Genomic DNA, 20108 nt, shown 5'->3' on the forward strand with positions numbered 1-20108 from the left:
ACTTACACAATGTTATTTGTCAATTATATCTCAATAACCTCGGGGGGGGAGTTTGCACTCAAAAATTAATTAACTACCATTTGATTAAACCTATTTAGTTGTATATATGATGTGACATCTAAATGCTTTCTTTTTCTTAGGTTTTTATTTGAATTCCAGATGGTTAACATACAATGTACTATTAGATTCAGGTGTACAATTTAGTGATTCAACACTTACATACAACACCGGGTACTCATCCCAAGTGCACTCCTTAATTGCCATCATCTATTTAACCTATTCCTATTCACCTCCCCCTGATAATCATCAGTTTGTTCTCTAAATATATGCATCAGTTTGTTCTCTAAATCATCAGTTTGTTCTCTAATCATCAGTTTGTTCTCTAAAGAGTTCTCTAAAGACTTTAGAGACTCATTGAGGACATGATGCCAAGTGAAATAAAACAAATACTGTATGACATCACTTAAATGTGGAATCTAAGAAAGCTGAAGTCACAGAAACAAAGAGTAGGGGGGTGGTGATCAAGGGCTAGAGAGGAAGTGGAAGGGGATGAAGATATGTCAGTCAAAGGATACAAACAAAAGTCTAATTTACAAATTAGAGTCATCAGTTTCTTGGTTTGCCTCCCTCTTTTTTCCCCTATGATTGTTTGTTTTGTTCCTTGAATTCCACATGTGAATGAAATCATATGGTGTTTGTCTTTCTCTGACTTATTTCATTTAGCATAATACACTCTAATTCCATCCAAATCATTGCAAATGGCAAGATTTCATTCTTTTTATGGCTGAGTAATATTCCATTGTGTGTGTGTATAAGTATATATATATATATACATACACACACACACACACACATATATATATATATATATATATATATATATATATATATATATATTCTTTATCCACTCATCATTTGATGGACATTTGGGCTCTTTCCATAATTTGGCTACTGATGATAATGCTCCTGTTATAAACATTGGGGAGCATGTATCCCTTCAAATTAGAATGCTTTAGACAGAAATCAGAGGTCATATTAGAATGGAACACTTAGTTCTATTCTATAATGAGTAATTTATAATGAAGTAGTTGTTAAATAGTGGCTATATAATCATGCCAAACATAACTTGGCTTTATCAAAATTTAACTTCAGTTTTTATACATAATAATGTAAAATTTTATTTTGAAACTCAAGTAAATGTATTACCTGTATGTACACTAGTATTACTATTGACATCTTTTTAAAAAATGTTTTGACCTGTTTAATAATGAGGCCAATATAATTTAGATCCAAATCATGTGTGCTCTGACATTACTGTTAAAGATGTCTAAGTTCTTCAGTTGCTTCCAGGATAAATATAAATCCCTTAGCCCTTCAAAATTTAACTGTGATCTATATCACTAGGCTTATCTGTGTCATCCTCTCAAGTGTGCTCTTCATTTTGGCCATAAGAGAATTCCAGCAGTTCCTAAATTGCACCATCCAATCATTTGCTTTCCAGCTTGCTAAAGGCCGTTTTCTCTATCCAAATAACTGTTTCCTTTTTGATCTTCTTCATAAAGATATTTACTAACCTTCTAGTCAACTATCACTTCTCCCAGGAAGCCATCCCTGACTCTTGTTCATTAAAGATACTCCTCTTCTGTGTGCCCAAATACTCTGAGTCTACTTCTGTTAACATTTATTAAGCTCAACTGTTACAACTGGCTCAGTTATCTAGAAGCTCAAAATTAGAGGCTGTATCTTATTTATACCAAACACAGTATGATTCCGAGATCTTAGTAGGCACTCAATAATTATATATAGATTGAATTAACAAAATATTGATAATTTACTACACCTCAAACAAAATTTATTTAATTTTTTGGATGTGTACCAAGGGATTTGCTATGTGAGTTATAAAGCAATAATGAAAGGTATCTATTGATAGTAATCAGGGAAAAGAAAAGAATGAAATTTATCTGGAAAATAGTCAACAAGAACATAATTTACAAATTAAATTGATTCTATTCTTGAACTCATCTTAAAATTGATGCAGAACAAATTATATGTTTTGAAGACTACTACCTTGCAATTGGTCAAGAAGCACAACAGCTATATGGTGCTGGGCTTGAATTAGTTCAAGATGCAAATCCATCATGAAAGTATTTGGTGTGACTGGTTTGCAAATGTCTCCATCTATATCCTGGGTGTACTTTGGTAGAATTGAAGTAAAAATAAAAACAAAATACAGTTATCAAAACATACTAAAAATAGCTCTATCCTAATTATCACTCAAGTTATCATTTTACACTAAGCCACTAAATTCTGTTCACTCTCAACTCTTTGCAATCTGATTCACATGCTAATAAACCTGCTTTTCAATACAGTGGCCTCTTTAATAACAAATTTAGAGACTCCTCACTCTTCTTGATTTCTTCTGGCAAGAGAGGAAGAGATTTCCGGTCTATGAGAGCAAGGGGTCACCACAAATCATGCTTTACGCACCTATGTCTGAAGCCAGCCCTCTTCCTAGCTAAGTAACACTTAAATCTCATGTAAGAGTTTCCCATTTACCTTGGTATAGCAATGGTCAATCACTGATGATCCATCTGGCAAAGTACTTAACATGCAATTCAAATTTATTCCATCAATTGCTTTGTCAAGAAGTTCATAGGCCAAAAATAACTGTTCCGCAGGTTTCTTCTAAAGTAATTTTATAAACAAAACAGAAATATAACACTTAAGAGAAAATCATATACAATTCCAAACTTCTTTTATAATAATTCAAACCAAGTGACAAATTTAAAGAGTCTATCCAATATCAACAATGTTATATTTTTTACTAAATGTATGTCTTTGATTAAATGTGGAGTACTATTGATAAAAGTGAAATAATAAATACATTTCATCATTTTTCCGATTATAAGTTAAACTTTTTATAAACATGTATATATCTTCCTTTTATGGTTTTCAAAATTCTGAGTGTACCAAATGTATAGGTAAATTTTTAAAATATAACTCACAAAATTTGTCATTTTCACACATTTCATTTTGAAAGTTTGTTTGTTTTTTAAATCTCAGAGCTGGAAATTTAGATGTAGAGGCCATCAAATCCAATGGCATATATCATGACTTTCATTGCATATATCATGATTTTCATTGTATTTCACGAAATACCTTTTCATTCTAATTATTCTCACAGAGAAACAAATATAAAATAATATAAAAGGCATCAGCTTTGTTCAAACTTCCAAATTTCCCATATTTCTCGAGAAAATTTTTAGGAAATAAAGCAAGCACAAACATGGAGATAACTGAAATCCTCTATAGACTGTCCACAATGACAATCCTTTTCTCTGCTCCTAAAAAAAGCCACTGTGTTTTGGTTTTTACCATTCTTTTGTGTGTTTTTAAACTTTTACAATGTGTGTATCCATTAACAATATGCAGTACTGCCTGCATATCTTTTAATTCTGTCAGAAAATTTTGCAATCCACTTTATACATTCAAACATATGTTGTTGAAACTTTTTCATGCTGGTATATGCAACTCAATGTGTCAGAGTTTGGTTAACAACACAGAACAACTCTAGATACTCTTAAGCAGAAAGGGATTTGATACACAGAATTAGAGGTGTCTGTCACTGTTGGAAAGCCAGGGGGAGCAAAGGCCAAGAAAGCTGCCAGTGACAAGTCTGCTGCATGCAGAAGCCTCTGTGAATCTAAGAATCAAGGAGGTGGCTGACAACCACCACAAGTGACTGCTACACCAGATCAAGCGAATTGCAAGAGCTTGCTCAGCAGGGCTGGTCAATTAACTTCTTCCATCTGCCACTGCCAAATAAGAACTCTGTCTTCCCTTCATTATAAATTCATGCAAATGTGCCTCATCGGAAGACTAAGGTAGAACCACATGGAATGAGATGCTAGGAAATGCAGTTCCAGCTTTTCCCCTGTGACACAAAGGTAGCTAAAGAAGGGGAATGGCAGTGATGCCAAGCTGACTCTAGTTCAAGCCCACACTAATTCACTCATCCTCACAGCCACAATGAAATGGTGCTATGCTGAGGAATATGTCACAATCTATTTATCCACTCTTCAGATAAGTATTTAGATTCCTATTACTAAAAATGTATACAATGCATTGTACTAGTCTAGGGATCAAGTCAAGGTTGGTATTTGCTTTGCAGTCCTTATGCCTTTTTTTCTCTTTTCTTTTGCAGCTGTCTAAGACCTCTAGAACATATTAAACAGAATACTCTATGTTGTTAGTTCAGTATAAAAGGACTGCTTGTAATCTTTTACTATAAGTGTAACATTCATTACAGGTCTCTGAATGATACCCTTTATGGGATATAGAAATTCTCCTCTATTCCTGACTTACAAGTTGTGTTTTGTTTTGTTTTTTTTAAGATAGGTGTTGATTTTTGTCAAATGCTGTTGTTGCATCTTTTTATCTAGTGAGGCAGTCATATTTCTTCCTTTCATCTGCTAATGTGGTGTATTGCATTAGATTTTCTAATGTTAAATCATCCTTGTGTTCCTGGAATATATACGATTTGATTACATACATCCATTCCAAAGTATATAGATGTATATCTCCATGCAAGAATCACAGACATAGGAAAGGTCTCATGCAACTCAATTAATATAAAGTCAAATAACAGACCTATGTGAAGGCTGGGCCAAGGTTATAAATCGTTAGGAAGAAAGACTTTCTTCCCACCCACCCACCTCTCACTACCCATGTTGAGAAACCTCCCCATACAAATAGGCAAATGGGTTTTTTTTTCAGGTCTCCCTTCTCTAGAATGTGGTCTTTTGGAAGTTATAATTTTAATGTGTGAGTCTCAGTTCCAAACCCCCATCTCTCATGTGCCCAAGCCTCATATCTTGTCACTAGATGGCTGTTAACCTGAGCTTTTTGGTAACCGAGCCTATCAACCAATTGCAGCATCTACTCATAAAATGACCATTCTAGTTTCCAGTTCCCCTTTTATTTTGGCCCCTAGAATTTATCTTACCTTCTTGTGAGCTTCACAATGTGTTTGAGGATATTTGTTCAATTCTGTCCAAAATTTCTAGGTGCTTTGTAGCAAGAGGGTTTTCACCTTACCCGATTTGCTGTTTTGCCAGAAACAGAAGTCTCTAAAGATGCCCTTTTAACACCAAAAAATTTCAAACATTCCCCCCACATATACCTATATTCTATCATCAACATCACCACCATCACTATCACCTTTGTTATCTTTGTCATTATCATAACTAACATCTAATTAAACTATCTTCTAGATACTGGGCTAAACATAATAAATTTTTTAAATGCCATTATCCTATGAAGCAGATACCTATTAATTATTTTAATTTTATAATACGTTTATTGAAAGAAATAGATGCTATGTATTTAGTAAACTTTTAAATAAATTCTGAATGTAATCACAATAAACACCTCATTTTTTAAAGAGCTGTATGTATATATGCAAGGTACATAATTCATCCTGCCTACAATTTCTGATAGGTGAGCATACAGATTTTGGATTCTCCTTACAATAAATTCTCACTCCTTCACTTCACTCCAGATGGATCTGAGACCCTAAGTTAAGATTCAGTGCTCTACATAAAACATAAGAGAAAAACTGAGTAGCTACCACGTGCCAGGTACTGGTTTCTGTAACATTACTAATACCTCATTTAAATGATATAACTTAAATAATATCGGTAGAATAGGTTCTACTGTTATTTTACAGATGAGGACATTTATTTTCAAACGGATTAAATAATCTGTTCAAGATCACATAGTCAATATTAGATTCCACTCTGGGTCTTCCAACACCAAGCATTGTGCCCTTAGGTCATACCAATGAACCACTTGTATTACGTCTACCATATGCCACAGTACAGCTGGGCAGGTTGCCTATTGCACAATTTTAGGGGGTGCCATTCATGCTTTGTCATCATAAACTTGTATGTTCATTTTGACAATTTCCCAGAAGATAGTAATAAATCATATCAAGGAAAGGGTACATTTTTCTAATTTAAATAAGAGTAGCAATAGTTCATAAAGGGTCTTCAGCTTCTTCATTTGGGAAAACTGCCACCTTCTATGAAACACATTTTATTTAGTGGCTCTAACTGCCAGAAATTTTCCACCTGAAGCCAAAATCCAGCACTTTGTAACTTCTACTACTGTCTTTATTCCTGTCCTATGAAGCCTCAGAGAATAAGTACTGGCCCACTCAGCCAGTGATTCTGAAATTCTAGTTTCCTTAAGAATCTACCTGGGGGATTTTAAGAGGAAAATACCTGGAATTATAAACTTTTAAGACTCCACAATTGGAAACTATAATCCAATATGCCTAAAGTGGAAAATAGGAAGTTGTATATTTAGCAAGCACTATACGATCCCTGGAAAAAGCACTGGCAGCTATTATAAATAAGCCTCCTCAATCTCTTGTGAATTTAAATTTACTGTTCCCAATTTAAGATTTCTCAACTCTAGCTCTCTTAAGACACAATATTACATAAAGAACTCAAAATTGCATCCCTTAAAACCTATAATTAGAGGAAAGTAAATTCAGAATGATCTACCAGTCCTCCACTATATTCAGGATATTTGATTGGTACCCAGTTATAAGATTGTATATTTTATGCATTAAAAAATATCTTTTAGACCAGTATCCCGAAGACACTTTTTTTTTAATCAAAAAGCAATGTACCATAGTGACTAAATGCATGGATGTTGACAGCAACACACCTAAGTTCAAATCTACTTACTGCATGCAACCATGAGCAATTTGGATACAGCAGCAAAAATCATCAAGATGACTATACAAATCAACTGGAGTAAATCTCACAAACACAATACTGGGATAAAAAGCAAGCTGCAGAAGAATACACACACTATCTCACACACACACATACTTATATAAATATTAAAAGCAATACTCCTTACTTCCTGGAATACACACATATGGAATAAAAGTATGCCTGGAATTTATCAATCATTATATTTAGAATACCAGTTGCTGCTATGCAGGAGGAAAGGTGATATGATCAAAGGGGTTAGTGGAAGAGTTTCAACTGTACTAACAAGGTATTGTTTCATAACAGGAATTGGGCCTACCTTAGAACATTCTTTATAATTTTATGTCTTATATTTCAAATTGATTTTTCAGAGAAAATACAGCAATTATGAGTATTAACATTTTGCAACAGGAAAAGTGCCAAGCGAAATGATAGGAAAAAACATCAAAATGTTGCTATGCTAAAAAATATTAAAAAGACTAGAAGAGAATATAAAAAATATTTCAATCCATATAGTGAAATTGCATATTTTCTCCCCTTTTTATATCTCTAAATATCCTCTAATGTTAATACAACTTTTGTAATTTAAAATTATAATTTTTTAATTAATCAGGCAAACAAAAATACAGATCACTGGCTTTCTCTATAGAAACGTATTTTTCAACAGTAGTCCACAAGCACTAGTGTCTTAAGTAATAAGGGGTAAAATGGATTTTATTTTCAAATAATGGAATATACAGTATTCCATCTCTTCTTGGAAAACCACAATGCTCATAAGCAAATGAATGCCTCTTAGAAGACTTACAGTAAAGAACGTATTGCGCTTAATCCAGAGTCACCCAAAGTTACCTGACTCTGGGATCCTTTTCTGAGGCATAGTATTAGCAACACATAGGACAGCCTTGGCAAAATGCTATTCTAGTTCTTGTCTGTAAATAAAAGAATGTTTATAACATATATGACGTGGTTCCCGAGACTCCCATTCAGATCTACAGAACAACACAATCCTCGATGGACAGAAATAATTCAAATATTTTATGAAAAACATAATCAAGAGGAACGGTCAGGACACTTGGGTGGTTCAGTGGTTGAGCGTCTTGCCTTTGCTCAGGGCATGATTCCGGTCCCGGGTCAAGTCCCACATCAGGCTCCCTGTGGGGAGCCTACTTTTCCCTCTGTCTAATCTCTGCTTCTCTCTGTATCTCTCCTGAATAAATAAATTCTTTAAAAAAAAATTCTCTTAAGGTAACAATTACTAAGAACTTGCCATGTGCCAGGGACTATTCTAAGTGTATTTTCAACAGGTAATAACTTATTGAATCTGTCAGAGGAATATGCTGAGCAGGACATCTCTGCTTTATGAGTCTATGAACCATAACACATTCAAAACTCTAACAGTAATTCTTTTAAGATAATTTACTAGGTTATTTTTAAAGCTGATTGGGATTTTTTCTACAGTGAAAGCAAAAGGTAGAAAATGCCCCTAGTTTTCAATGTAGATAAAAACTATAAATTCTCAAATATTAAATATTCATAATTATTTCTATAATTAACCATTACACATTTATAAACTTAATATCATTTGAAAATCTAAATTCATGTTTTTAACCGTATTTTCTAAAATATTTCTGCAATACCTTTAATATGGGAAGAACGTCCACGCTCCCTTTCAAAACTCCAAGGAATTCACTAGTTCCTTTCCTGAAAGATATCTCTGTGGGGGGAAAAAAGGAAAAGAAAGAAGGAAGAAATGGAAGGAACAGAAGAGAAAAGGAGGGAAGAGAAGAAGAAGGAGGAAAAAAGGGTAAGCAGGAAGAGTAGGAGAGGGTAGGAAAGAAGAAACAGGCAAAGAAGGAAGGACCAGAGGAAGGAAAAAATGTAAACATAGCAGTGAATCACAACCCTAAAAAATGTTATGCTAAATTGGTTGCCCTTTTAATGACTCATGATTTTAGAAATGATTCAACACTTAGAAGTTGACAAAACACTAAACTATTTCTTCCATATAATTGTTTTTATATGTTAATTTTATGTCTTTATATAAGTTAATTTTGGTTTTATATAAGTTAAGATCTTACAGTAAAACAAACAATTAAAAATATTATTAACAAGGTAATATTATGGTAAAGAGACTGGTCTTTCCAGTCTGTAATGTCTATTGAAAAGCATTCATAAAACAATGTAAAAGCCTTATGAATTTGGACAAATATCAGAGAAGGCTGGTTTGAGTTAAAGGAATATAAATTATAAATATATGGTAATGCTAGTTTCCTATTTGAAAATGTATTTAATAATTTAAACTAAAGGGGCACCTGGGTGCCTCATTTGGTTAAGTGTCGTTTCAGCTCAGGTCATGATCTCAGGGTCCTGGGATTAAGCTCCACGTTGGGCTCCCTGCTCAGTGGGGAGTCTGCTTTTCCCACTCCCTCTGCCCACTCTTGCTTTCTCTCTCTCATTCTCTCTCTCTCTCTCAAATAATTTAAACTAAATAATGCATTACTTAATAAACAGTCCAATAAACATTTTGAATCAGATTGGCATGATTAATACACAAGAACGACTTGTACTTTGTGCTTTATGTGCTAATAAGATGATGATAATAACAATGTTGGAAAGTTCTAAGAATTTATATACCTAAATGGTGACAACTCCTCACTACATAAATGTAGCTTTTTCTATTTATAAATGGATCATGTTCCAATATTGATTAGTATTTTAAAAATGAAATATTTTAGCAAAGAATCAGTAAATTGCATTTAGTTCATTTATAATTAAACAGTGTAAAATACAACAAAACAATAGTCTCCCAAAAGAAATAAGTAAAAAAATAAAAAATAAAATTGAATAAGAAATAGACTTTAAAAAAAAAAAAGTAATCATTGGGCCTTTTGCTTTCAACAACAGGTAACCTGGAAAAATTCTCCTAACTAGAGCCCACTAGAAAAGCTGGAAAAAAATTTTTTTCTTCACCTGTAAGCAAAGAAGATCACGAAAATATAAATATAGAGCCAGGATCTTGAGAAAAAGAGTATCATCTTGATCTTGGGAAGAGTGCCCAGGGAATAATATAGAAGGGCATTAGAGCTACCTTCCCAACTGAGGACTTTGGAGAAGAAAGCTGAGAAGCTGAGTGATGCTTCTGACAGCCCTGAGAACTAAAGCAACAGAGGTTAGTATCCAGGGCCACCAGGGTGAGAAGCCAGAAGGGGCTATATCCTTGGAGTCAGGATAAATGGAAAATAAGTCAACAAGAGAGCATCTCAGCTTCAAATTATCTTAATCTCTCAAACTGGACTAATGGGATCCTGGAGTTATAGTATCTTCATGCATCTAGTAAAAGCAAGCATAAATCTTCTCTGGAAGAACATTAACCTTATCTAATGCTTCAAATTATCTCTATAAAATATTCAGCAAATATAACGTCTACCACACAATCAAAAATAATCAGAGTAATAGTTGATGAAGTAAGTTCTTCACTTAAGAATTCAATACAATAAGTGCAGAAGGAACAACAGAAGTTAGAAGCCCATTTTGGCTTCTCACTCTCACTCCTCTGGTAGCCTTCAACGAATGACAGATAAAAGTTGTATAAATATCTCAATCTCCCAGCTCTCTGGGGCAGGTTCTCCAGGTCTCTCATGGGAATAAGCCCTAAACCTACAACAGTGGCTTTCTCCTTAACTTACTATACCTTGTATTGCCTTCCTTTCCTTTTCTGTCTCACTCCACCACACCACAACCCTGCTTCTCTGGATAATATCCTAAATAAACTACTTCACTCAACAACTTGTCTCAGAATCTATATCTAGGGAAAACAACCTAGGAGAAAGGTCAGGCTAACAATAGCTAAACTCACTGGTAAGTCTTTATAACACAGCGTGTGGGATAACTAGGCATTATATGCCTTCTGATTCAATACAGCAGGGACTGAACAGCACCGCCTATGAAGTATTCTTGTCAAATGTATAAGATATTGGCAAAAAATCTTTTTGATAAGATATCACTTGAATCTAAGCAAGCCTCTAGATCTAACTGCCAGGTAGAGAAACAAGTTAACACCACAAAGACACAAACAGCCAGATGCAGAATGTGAGGAAACCTAAAAGGTGATGAACCAGTGTCTTCAAAAAATAAATGGCTTGAAAAGAGGAGGAGGAAAGGAACTGTTATAGGCTAGAAAGAGAGACTCAAGAAAAATGTAAGAAAGTAAAATATATGGGCTTGTTTGGATCCTGATTGGAACAAACCAACCTAAGATATTTTTTTTATTTTATTTACTTATTCATGAGAGACACAGAGAGAGGGGGGGGGATGGAGGGGGGGCAGAGACATAGGCAGAGGAAGAAGCAGGATCCATGCAGGAAACCCAATGTGGGACTCGATCCCGGGAGTCCGGGATCTTACCTTAAGCCAAAGGCAGATGCTCAACCACTGAGTCACTCAGGTGTCCCTAATCTATTTTTAATACAATCAGGGACACAGGAATTTTCCTCTAATTTTGTAAAGTATAATAATAATGGCATTATAATTTTGTAAAACAAAACAAAATCTTTATCTGTTACATAGACAAACCAACACATACACACACACACACACACACACACACACACACACACACACAAACTGGGGTATTTGCTGGTGAAATGACATGATGTCTGCTTTAAAACACTCCAGCGGGAAAAACTGTGTTACAAAAAGAAATTAAATAAGATTAGCAAAATGTTCTGGATAATAGGTACATGGTAACTTATTTCTATATTTGAAATTCTGCATAATAAAAGTTTAAAAAAAGGGAAAAGCATTTAAGGAGAGGACATTTAAAAAAATAGGACTACAGACCACTGAATGTATTAGATAGTCAGACAACTTTAACCAGTAGTTCTCAAACTTTGATGTACACTGAAATCACCAGATATTGGGGATCCCTGGGTGGGTCAGCGGTTTAGTGTCTGCCTTCTGCCTAGGGCATGATCCTGGAGTCCTGGGATTGAGTCCCGCATCAGGTTCCCTGCATGGAGCCTGCTTCTCCCTCTGCCTGTCTCTCTCTCTCTCTGTCTCTCATGAATAAATAAATAAAATCTTTTTTTAAAAAAATCACCAGATAAAGTAATAAAGACTAGAAAGTCTCAGGCTAGATGAAGTAGGATAGAATCTGGGCCTTTGTATTTTTAACAAGTTCCCAAGTGATACTGGTGCCAATCAAAATTTGAGAACTGTGGCTCTAAAATTCGACCTGCTAAAGCCACACTCAGCAACCCCGGACAGCAGATCCAGATCAGCGCATCTCCGGGAAAACAGTTATAGCAATAATGACTTTACTACAGAGTCCCTCAAATGTCATACACGCTCTGTAAGAGGGGTGAAGTAGGGAAGTAAACACCTACTAATCACACTCTGACCTCACTCCCTACATATGACGTACCTTATAAAACAGACAGTTCTGGGGTTAACGACACACTGAAGAAAGAAGGTGGTCAGAGCATAAGGCTGCCCTGTGAGACAAGGAAACTTCTGGAAGAAGAATGCTGGCAGAAAGGGGCTGGAGCAGGGAGAGGATGGAGTGGGTGGGAAATGAGAACAAAAACAAGGAAGGTAAGAGGAAAGGGAAAAAAGAAAAGGAGAAACAAAATAAATGAAGACAACAAATTTTAAAAGGAGGGAATCCCAAGAGAGGAGAGAATTAAAAAGGAGATAAAACGTAGAACACAGATTCATTCATTCAACAGACATTATTCAAGTTCCCTGTCTGTGTGGGGCAGTGTGGTGGCTACCAAAAATACAATGGCAAGCAAAACATAGTCCCCTCCTTCATGCAGCATGTTCTGCTGGGAAGTGGCAGAGGAGGAAAGGAGATAAAAGGGAGGAGAGAACAATAAAAAAGGAAGAATGTGAAAGCAGAAGAGAGGTGAAAGTGGTAACAAGGAATGGAGAAGGAGAATACATGAATAAGGGGAAGGCAAAAGTCACTTATATGCCACGGAACCATAGAGCATATAACCTCTTTTTTAACATCCCCCTGGTTAAATCTATATTATTTCTATCTTTGGTTATAAACCATCAAGGAAGCACAGTACTCAAATGCCTGGTTTCCATTAACACTAGTTATTCCTTATGCCAATTCATACTTATACATTCATATGTGTTTATGTATATTAATAACTTCATACTTTTTCACTCATTCCATTACCTAGAGATTTTTTAAATTTTTTTCGTGGGTTTCCTAATAATTCCAATATTTCACTTAATCTCAACGTAACCTCTGCCACCACCACAATGTCAATGTCTTCCATTTTATAGCAGTGAATTACTTCATTTATCTGCCACAGAAGATAAACCCACTAAAAAGAGAAAACATACAGCAAAATCAATTAAAAGTACATTACACTGTAGAGTCATATTTTTTTTAACTTAGGACTTCCATAAAGTCATCATCTTCTAAACATATGGGAATGTTAGGTATATACTCCCTTATTAGTACATCTTAATTATAAAGATCAATGATCCTAATCAATTTATTTGATTAGGATCCCAATCAATCCTAATCAGTTTATTTGCATAAACTCATAAAGAAGGTTCACCTAAGCTTATAATCTGCATATCGATAGCCATAATGGAAAATTTATCATTTTTTAAAATTATAATTTTTTTTAAAGTATCAGTAAAGATTATCAGTATCCTCAAAGTTCTCATTCTGCCTTCACAAAGCAGTTGTTAGGATCAGTATCAAAGTCCTCCAAAATAGTGAAGGAGAAGCAGGTGTTTCAGGCCACATGCTAGGTGTCTTGGAAGCTATCTTTCATGCCTATATCCCCAAAGCTTAGCACATAAAATTAGCCATCAGACTTTGGGAACTAAAATGAGGAAACAGCATTACTTTTTCATTTCATTACTTTTTCAGAGTACATGGTAAAACCAAGCCCATGTACCCTATTTACAACACATCCAATATGTTACTGTTAAAATGTTTCCTCCTAAGTTTCTGCTCAACTTTCTCCTTTCCATGTAAGAGCTCTCTGAAATAGTCTGAATATATTATTTAGTGCAGGAAAAAAAAAACCCTTTTCTATTTATATTTTCTATTACTAACCTTCTTAACTTACCCAAGTTCATGTAACCTTCAAAATACGAAGAATCTGAAATACCTTCCTACTCCCCTTAAAAATCTGAAATACCTTCCTACTCCACAAAACCAAATTGCAGAAGTGCAGAAAATATGCTTAAAAGAAAGGCTCAGTCCCACATTTATTTTTTTTTTTTTTAGCCCCACATTTAAAGAATGGTAGTTAAGCAGGTGGATAAATAGGGAAAATTTAGATTGGAAATATGCATCACAACTTAAATTAGCAATAATTTAAAAAACAAGTGAAAGGAAACAAAAAGGAATACTTTATTAGTACTGATTTTCTGGGTGAATTTTGCATAGTCATTTCTGGACAGATTGGCCCTCTGAATTCCTAATTTGCATTTCTGCCATAGGAACATTATCGTGTCCACAACGATTTCTTTATCAGGTTGAACATTCTGAAAACAAAAATGGCAAAGTAAATTGGTAAGAATAATAAGATACACATATAGATACAGCTATATAGCATTTACTGTGTGCCAGGGAACACTCTAAGAGCTTTACATACCTACTACAATAGACTGAATGTGTCTATCCAAAACTTCTATTCATTTAATCTTCATGACAACCCTATGAAGTGAATACTATTACTATCATTCTCACTTTCCAGATGACCAAACTGAAGCAAAAGAGTAAGAGATTTGGGGGGCACCTGGGTGACTCAGCAGTTGAGTGTCTCCCTTTGGTTCAGGTCATGATCCTGGAGTCCTGGGATCAAGTCCTGCATCAAGCTCCCCATAGGGAGCCTGCTTCTCCCTCTGCCTATGTCTTTGTCTGTCTGTCTGTCTCTCTCTCTCTCTCTCATAAATATATAAATAAATATTTAAAATTTAAAAAAAAAGATTAAGTGATTTTTCCCAAGATGAAATGAATAGAAAGTAGCAGAGCCAAGATTCAAACCCAAGCAGTCCAGTTCAGAGTCCACACTCTTAATGAATGCTCTAGGCCACTTCTGCCTCTCTAAAAAGAAATGTTCCAAACATTTTTAGGTAAGCCAATTAGCTCTACCCAAATTTTAAAGTTTTATGTACTACTTTCTTTTTAAATTTTGTGTGTTAAAATAATAAAGAATGGGGAGGAGGAGAACTAGTAAAGGAAGAGGGAGTAGGAAGCTGTGAAAAGATATGAACAAGGAGGAAAGAGACATGAAGAAACCAACAGAACATCACACTGGATATCAATAGATACCATGAGTATAATGAACATATCTCCTCTCAAATCAGTTATTTGGTTGGTTCTTTTCAAAAGAAAAATGTAACTCATTATACCTGAACTAGAAAGATAATGAGTTTATGATTAAAATACACCAAACCTTGAACTCCTTTGGGGAAGCCCTAAGACTTAATTTACATATGTAGTACCTTGTATGGGAACATAACAGAGAGCAATAAATGTTTATTGAATTGAATGAACTAAGACATATATAATTTTTTTAAAATCCAGTAGTAAAACTTCCTTGCCCTAGCACACCTGGGTGGCTCACTGGGTTGGGTGTCTGACTCTTGGTCTCAGCTCAGGTCTTGATCTCAGGGTTGTGAGTTCAAGCCCCAAATTGGGCTTAGAAAAAAACAACTCTGGCTAGGAGCTATACTGGATTAACAGTGCAGATCTGGGCTATTAAAGTGGACCAGAATGGCTTTCTGACACTAAATAAATTAAAAGTGTGGGAAAGGGTAGCCTTTTCCTCCAGAGTGCACTGTTTGGCCTCAGAGATTCAGACAAAGCAATTGAAGTTAGATTTTTACATCTGGTCATAGGAGCAATGTTACTAGAAGAAGAAATTATAAATAAGTGTAGAAGAAGGTATAAATAAGTTATGATCTTTTCATACAGTGTAATACTATGCAATAAAAATGAATGATATACAACCACGTGCAACAATAAGGGTGACTCTTGCAAACATAGTATCACAATTGAAAGAAGTGAGATACTAAAAGTAGGCATAGATCTTCCTTGATTTATACATTTAAAATACCATAAATCAAAAATGCATTTAACACACCTAATCTACTTAACATCATAGTTTAACCTTACCTACTTTAAACATACTCAGAATACTTACATTAGCATACAGTAGGACAAAGTTCCCTAACACAAAGCCTACTTCATAATATAGTGTTAACCATCTCATGTAATTTATTGAATACTGTGCTGAAAATGAAAACCAGAATAGTTGTGCATTTACCCTCATCATCGTGTGGCTGACTGGGAGCTACAGCTGCTCCTGCCCAGCATCATGAGAAAATTGTATCACATATTTCCAGCCAGCAAAAAGATCAAAGTTCACAACTTAAAGTATGGTTTCTACTGAATGCGTATTGCTTGTGCACTGTTGTAAAACTGAAAAATCTTAGGTTAAATCATCCTAAGACAGGGACTGTCTATATTTTCTGTATCCAGTTACATACAATACAAAAAAAAAAAAAACAGGTGAAACTAACCAGAGGAGTTAAGATATTGAGTGTACCCTTGCTAAGGTCAGTGACGGGAAGGGAGCACAGGGGGAGCTACTGGGTGCTGGTCATGTTCTGTTTCTTGAACCGGATATGTTTCATTTATGAAAACTGAGCCTTATACTAGTAAAATGTTTATCATTATATATATTATACTTCCAATATAAAGTTTAAAAAAATAGGTAAGATTCAAGGGGCACACCTGGGTGGCTTAGTTGGTTAAGCATCCAATTCTTGATTTTGGCTCAGGTCGTGATCTCAGGGTCATGAGATTGAGCCCCAAGTCGGGCTCTGTGCTCCCTCTGAAGTCTACTTGTCCCTCTCCCTCTGCTCCTCCCCCTATTCGTACTCTCACTCTCTTTCTCTCTCTCTCAAATAAATAAAATGAATAAAATCTTTATAAGAACAATCAAAAAGTAAGATTAAAAGTACTAAATTTCTACCTATTTCTGTTTTAGAATATAAACACCATATACTGGATAATATTACAGACAAGATATGTCAGGGTGCTTGGGTGGTGCACTTGGTTAAGCCTACAACTCTTGGTTTCAGCTCAGGTCATGATCTCAGGGTTATGAGATCGGCCACATCTGGCTTCAAGCTTAGCATGGAGTCTACTTGGGATTCTCTCTCCTTGTCTCTCTGCCCCTCCCCTAACCATGTGTGTGCATTCTCTCTCTCCCTCTCTCTCAAATCAATCATCAATCAATCTTTTAAAAAGGATATTTTAATGCTTCCAACCTAATCTTTTAAAAATTTAGACAATAAAGTAAATTATAAAAATAAACAAAATCAAAGCTCATAGGTATTGATGGCTAATGATCAACATCAAAGATGGCCAAGAGAATGGCACAGGACAGAAATGGGTCCAGTTTCAGGAATAGGAGAAGAGCTCTCCATATCAGGTTGGACATAAAAGGGACATGAGCAACCCATCACACCCTATCCTTTCCTCTGAAGAAGGTTTAATCATCTCGTCCTAAGTTTTCCCAGTTGGTCCTTTATGCCTGGATTTAGCAACTGAACTCAAGTACAGAGGTCCTCAAGAGAAAACCTTGTCTATTAGGCCTTGAAAAAACAAGTCTAAGGATGACAGATTGGAGCCTCTTGGCATATTTGGAACATAACTATATCTGATTCCTATTTAGCTAATAACTCATGATCATTACTAGCTTTTAGAACTACACTTCAATGAAAATATGATGTTTGGAAAACTTGTCCTAAGTTCATCATTAAAATACTTATTTGTAAAAAAAAAAAAAAATCCTTGCCCTTTTCAGCCTTGATTAGAATTTTTTGGTTTAACCCCCAAAAACAAATAATCCAGTTAAGAAGTGGGCAGAAGACATGAATAGACATTTTTCCAAAGAAGACATACAAATGACTAACAAACACATGAAAAGATGCTCAACACCGTCCATCATCAGGGACATAAAATCAAAACCACGATGAGATACTACCTCACTACTGTGAACATGGCCAAAATTAACAACACTGAAACAACAAATATTGGAGAGGATGTGGAAAAAGGGGAACCCTCTTACACTGTTAGTGGGAATGCAAGCTGGTGCAGCCACTGTGGTAAAGAGCATGAAGGTTCCTCAAAAAGTTACAAATAGAACTACCCTATGACCCAGCAATTGCACTACTAGGTATTTACCCAAAGGATACAAAAATACTGATTCTAAGGGGCATATGCACCCTGATGTTTATAAACAGCAGTATTATCAACAACAGCAAAACTGGAGAGAGCCCAAGTGCCCATCAACAGATGAATAGATAAAGAAGATGGAATATTACTTAGCCACAAAAAAATGAAATCTTGCCATTCACAATGACATGGATGGAATAGGGTATATTATGCTAAGTGAAATAAGTCAGTCAGAGAAAGACAAATACCATATGACTTCACTCATATGTAGAACTTAAGAAACAAAACAGATGAACACAGGGGAAAGAAGAAAAATAAAGAACAGAGGGAGGCAAAACATAAGAGACGCTCAACTATGGAGAACAAACTTAGGGCTGCTAGAGGAGAGGAGGGTGGAGGATGGACTAACTGGGTGATGGGCATGAAGGAGGGCACTTGTTGCAATGAACACCGGGTATTATATGTAAGTGATGAATCACTAAATTCTACTCCTGAGACCAGTATTACACTATATGTAAACTAATTAGAATTCAAATAAAAACTTGAAAACAATAAAAAAGAATTTTTTGGGTTAGCTCCTAAATATAACCATTATATTTGCTATCAAATACATTTCTTTCAAAAATTAAATATGTGCCCCAAGTATTAAATAAACCCAGAAGAAATAGAAAACATTTTAACAGTGGAACTTCTCAAGTGCCTTACTGTGGTTTCACTTCCCTGAACAAATGTTAACACAATGCTCTATCATTGCGGTTTCCAAACTCTTTTTAGAATAGTAAAACCAAATTTTCAAATGTAATTCTATCTCAACATTAACTAATAAAAGGAGGTTAGGGTGTTACTACATAAACTGAGCTCCTGAGGAACTTCAGCAAAGCCCTGAGGATCCCTGCAATTCAGTGTTAACACCAGTGCTGTGCTAGTTTTACTTAAACATTCATACCCACAAATCATCATGTCCCCTGGCCATTTTGTGCAAAGTGACTCCAAATAATAACCAATTTCTATATTCATGGACTGAAAAGCAGTATTTCATTAAGAATGTTAACTCTAGGGGCATCTGGGTGGCTCAGCTGGTTATGGATCTGCTCAGGTTATGGGGATGGAACCCCACATTGGGCTCCCTGTTCAGCAGGGAGTCTGCTTCTCCTTCTCCCTTTGCCCCTCCCCCCCATTTGTACCGTGTCTCTCTCTCTCTCTCTCTCTCAAATAAATAAAAATCTTTTAAAAAAAGAAGAAGAAGGGGATCCCTGGGTGGCGCAGCGGTTTGGCGCCTGCCTTTGGCCCAGGGCGCGATCCTGGAGACCCGGGATCGAATCCCACATCGGGCTTCCGGTGCATGGAGCCTGCTTCTCCCTCTGCCTGTGTCTCTGCCTCTCTCTCTCTCTGTGACTATCATAAATAAATAAAAATTAAAAAAAAAAAAGTTTAAAAAAAAAAAGAAGAAGAAGAAGAATGTTAACTCTAATTGAAACGACTGCCTTATTTCCTTCATTATTAGAAATATAAAGCCTAGGAATTTCCCAAAAAGGAACAAAAGGAGTTACTATCAATATCAGACTTCTTAACAATATCAGACTTAAAATCACAAGCCAGGTTATGACTCAATCTCTTATTTAATGATTAAACAATATAAAATTCTGGCAGGTTCTAATTCCTGTGATATTTTAAATCTGGCTTTACATTAGGTATAATAGCCTCCTTCAACACTATTACAAAATATTCAAAAAAGCAATTTCACCTGAGGAGAGGCACAGACACAAGAGTACAAGGTTGCTGCCAAATGGAAAATGTCTTCTGAATATCCATAAGTCTTCATACTAGAATCTAATTCATAAAATAGAGAAAAATGAAACAAAAAAAATCAATTACAAAATTTCAAATAGAAAAGACACAGAAACACAGAAATTCTACAAAATGACATAAATAGTATCTGGGTAAATATGTTACTAAGATATTTCTATACAAAAACTAATCTAAGTGGGCTTTCATGCAATTAAAATAGACTATTATCATTAATCTGCAATCTGTATGCCAACTACATCCAAAATAGAATCAAAAAGGCTCATAATATTAAAACATATGTAAAATAT

At 35.3% G+C, this 20108-nt stretch overlaps 1 protein-coding gene across 1 annotated transcript in view; it reads right to left on the reverse strand.

Annotated features, from left to right (window-relative positions):
* Positions 1 to 20108, reverse strand: part of CFAP54 (cilia and flagella associated protein 54) — a 299369-nt gene that overhangs the window by 238830 nt on the left and 40431 nt on the right. The window contains 6 exon segments of the mRNA XM_055336223.1: positions 2068 to 2194; positions 2557 to 2685; positions 8423 to 8499; positions 12973 to 13123; positions 14172 to 14306; positions 19757 to 19842. Of these exon segments, the coding sequence (XP_055192198.1) occupies positions 2068 to 2194; positions 2557 to 2685; positions 8423 to 8499; positions 12973 to 13123; positions 14172 to 14306; positions 19757 to 19842 (705 nt within the window).

The sequence above is a fragment of the Nyctereutes procyonoides genome, unplaced genomic scaffold (genome assembly GCF_905146905.1).
Source record: "Nyctereutes procyonoides isolate TBG_1078 unplaced genomic scaffold, NYPRO_anot_genome, whole genome shotgun sequence".
Taxonomy (NCBI): Eukaryota; Metazoa; Chordata; class Mammalia; order Carnivora; family Canidae; genus Nyctereutes; species Nyctereutes procyonoides.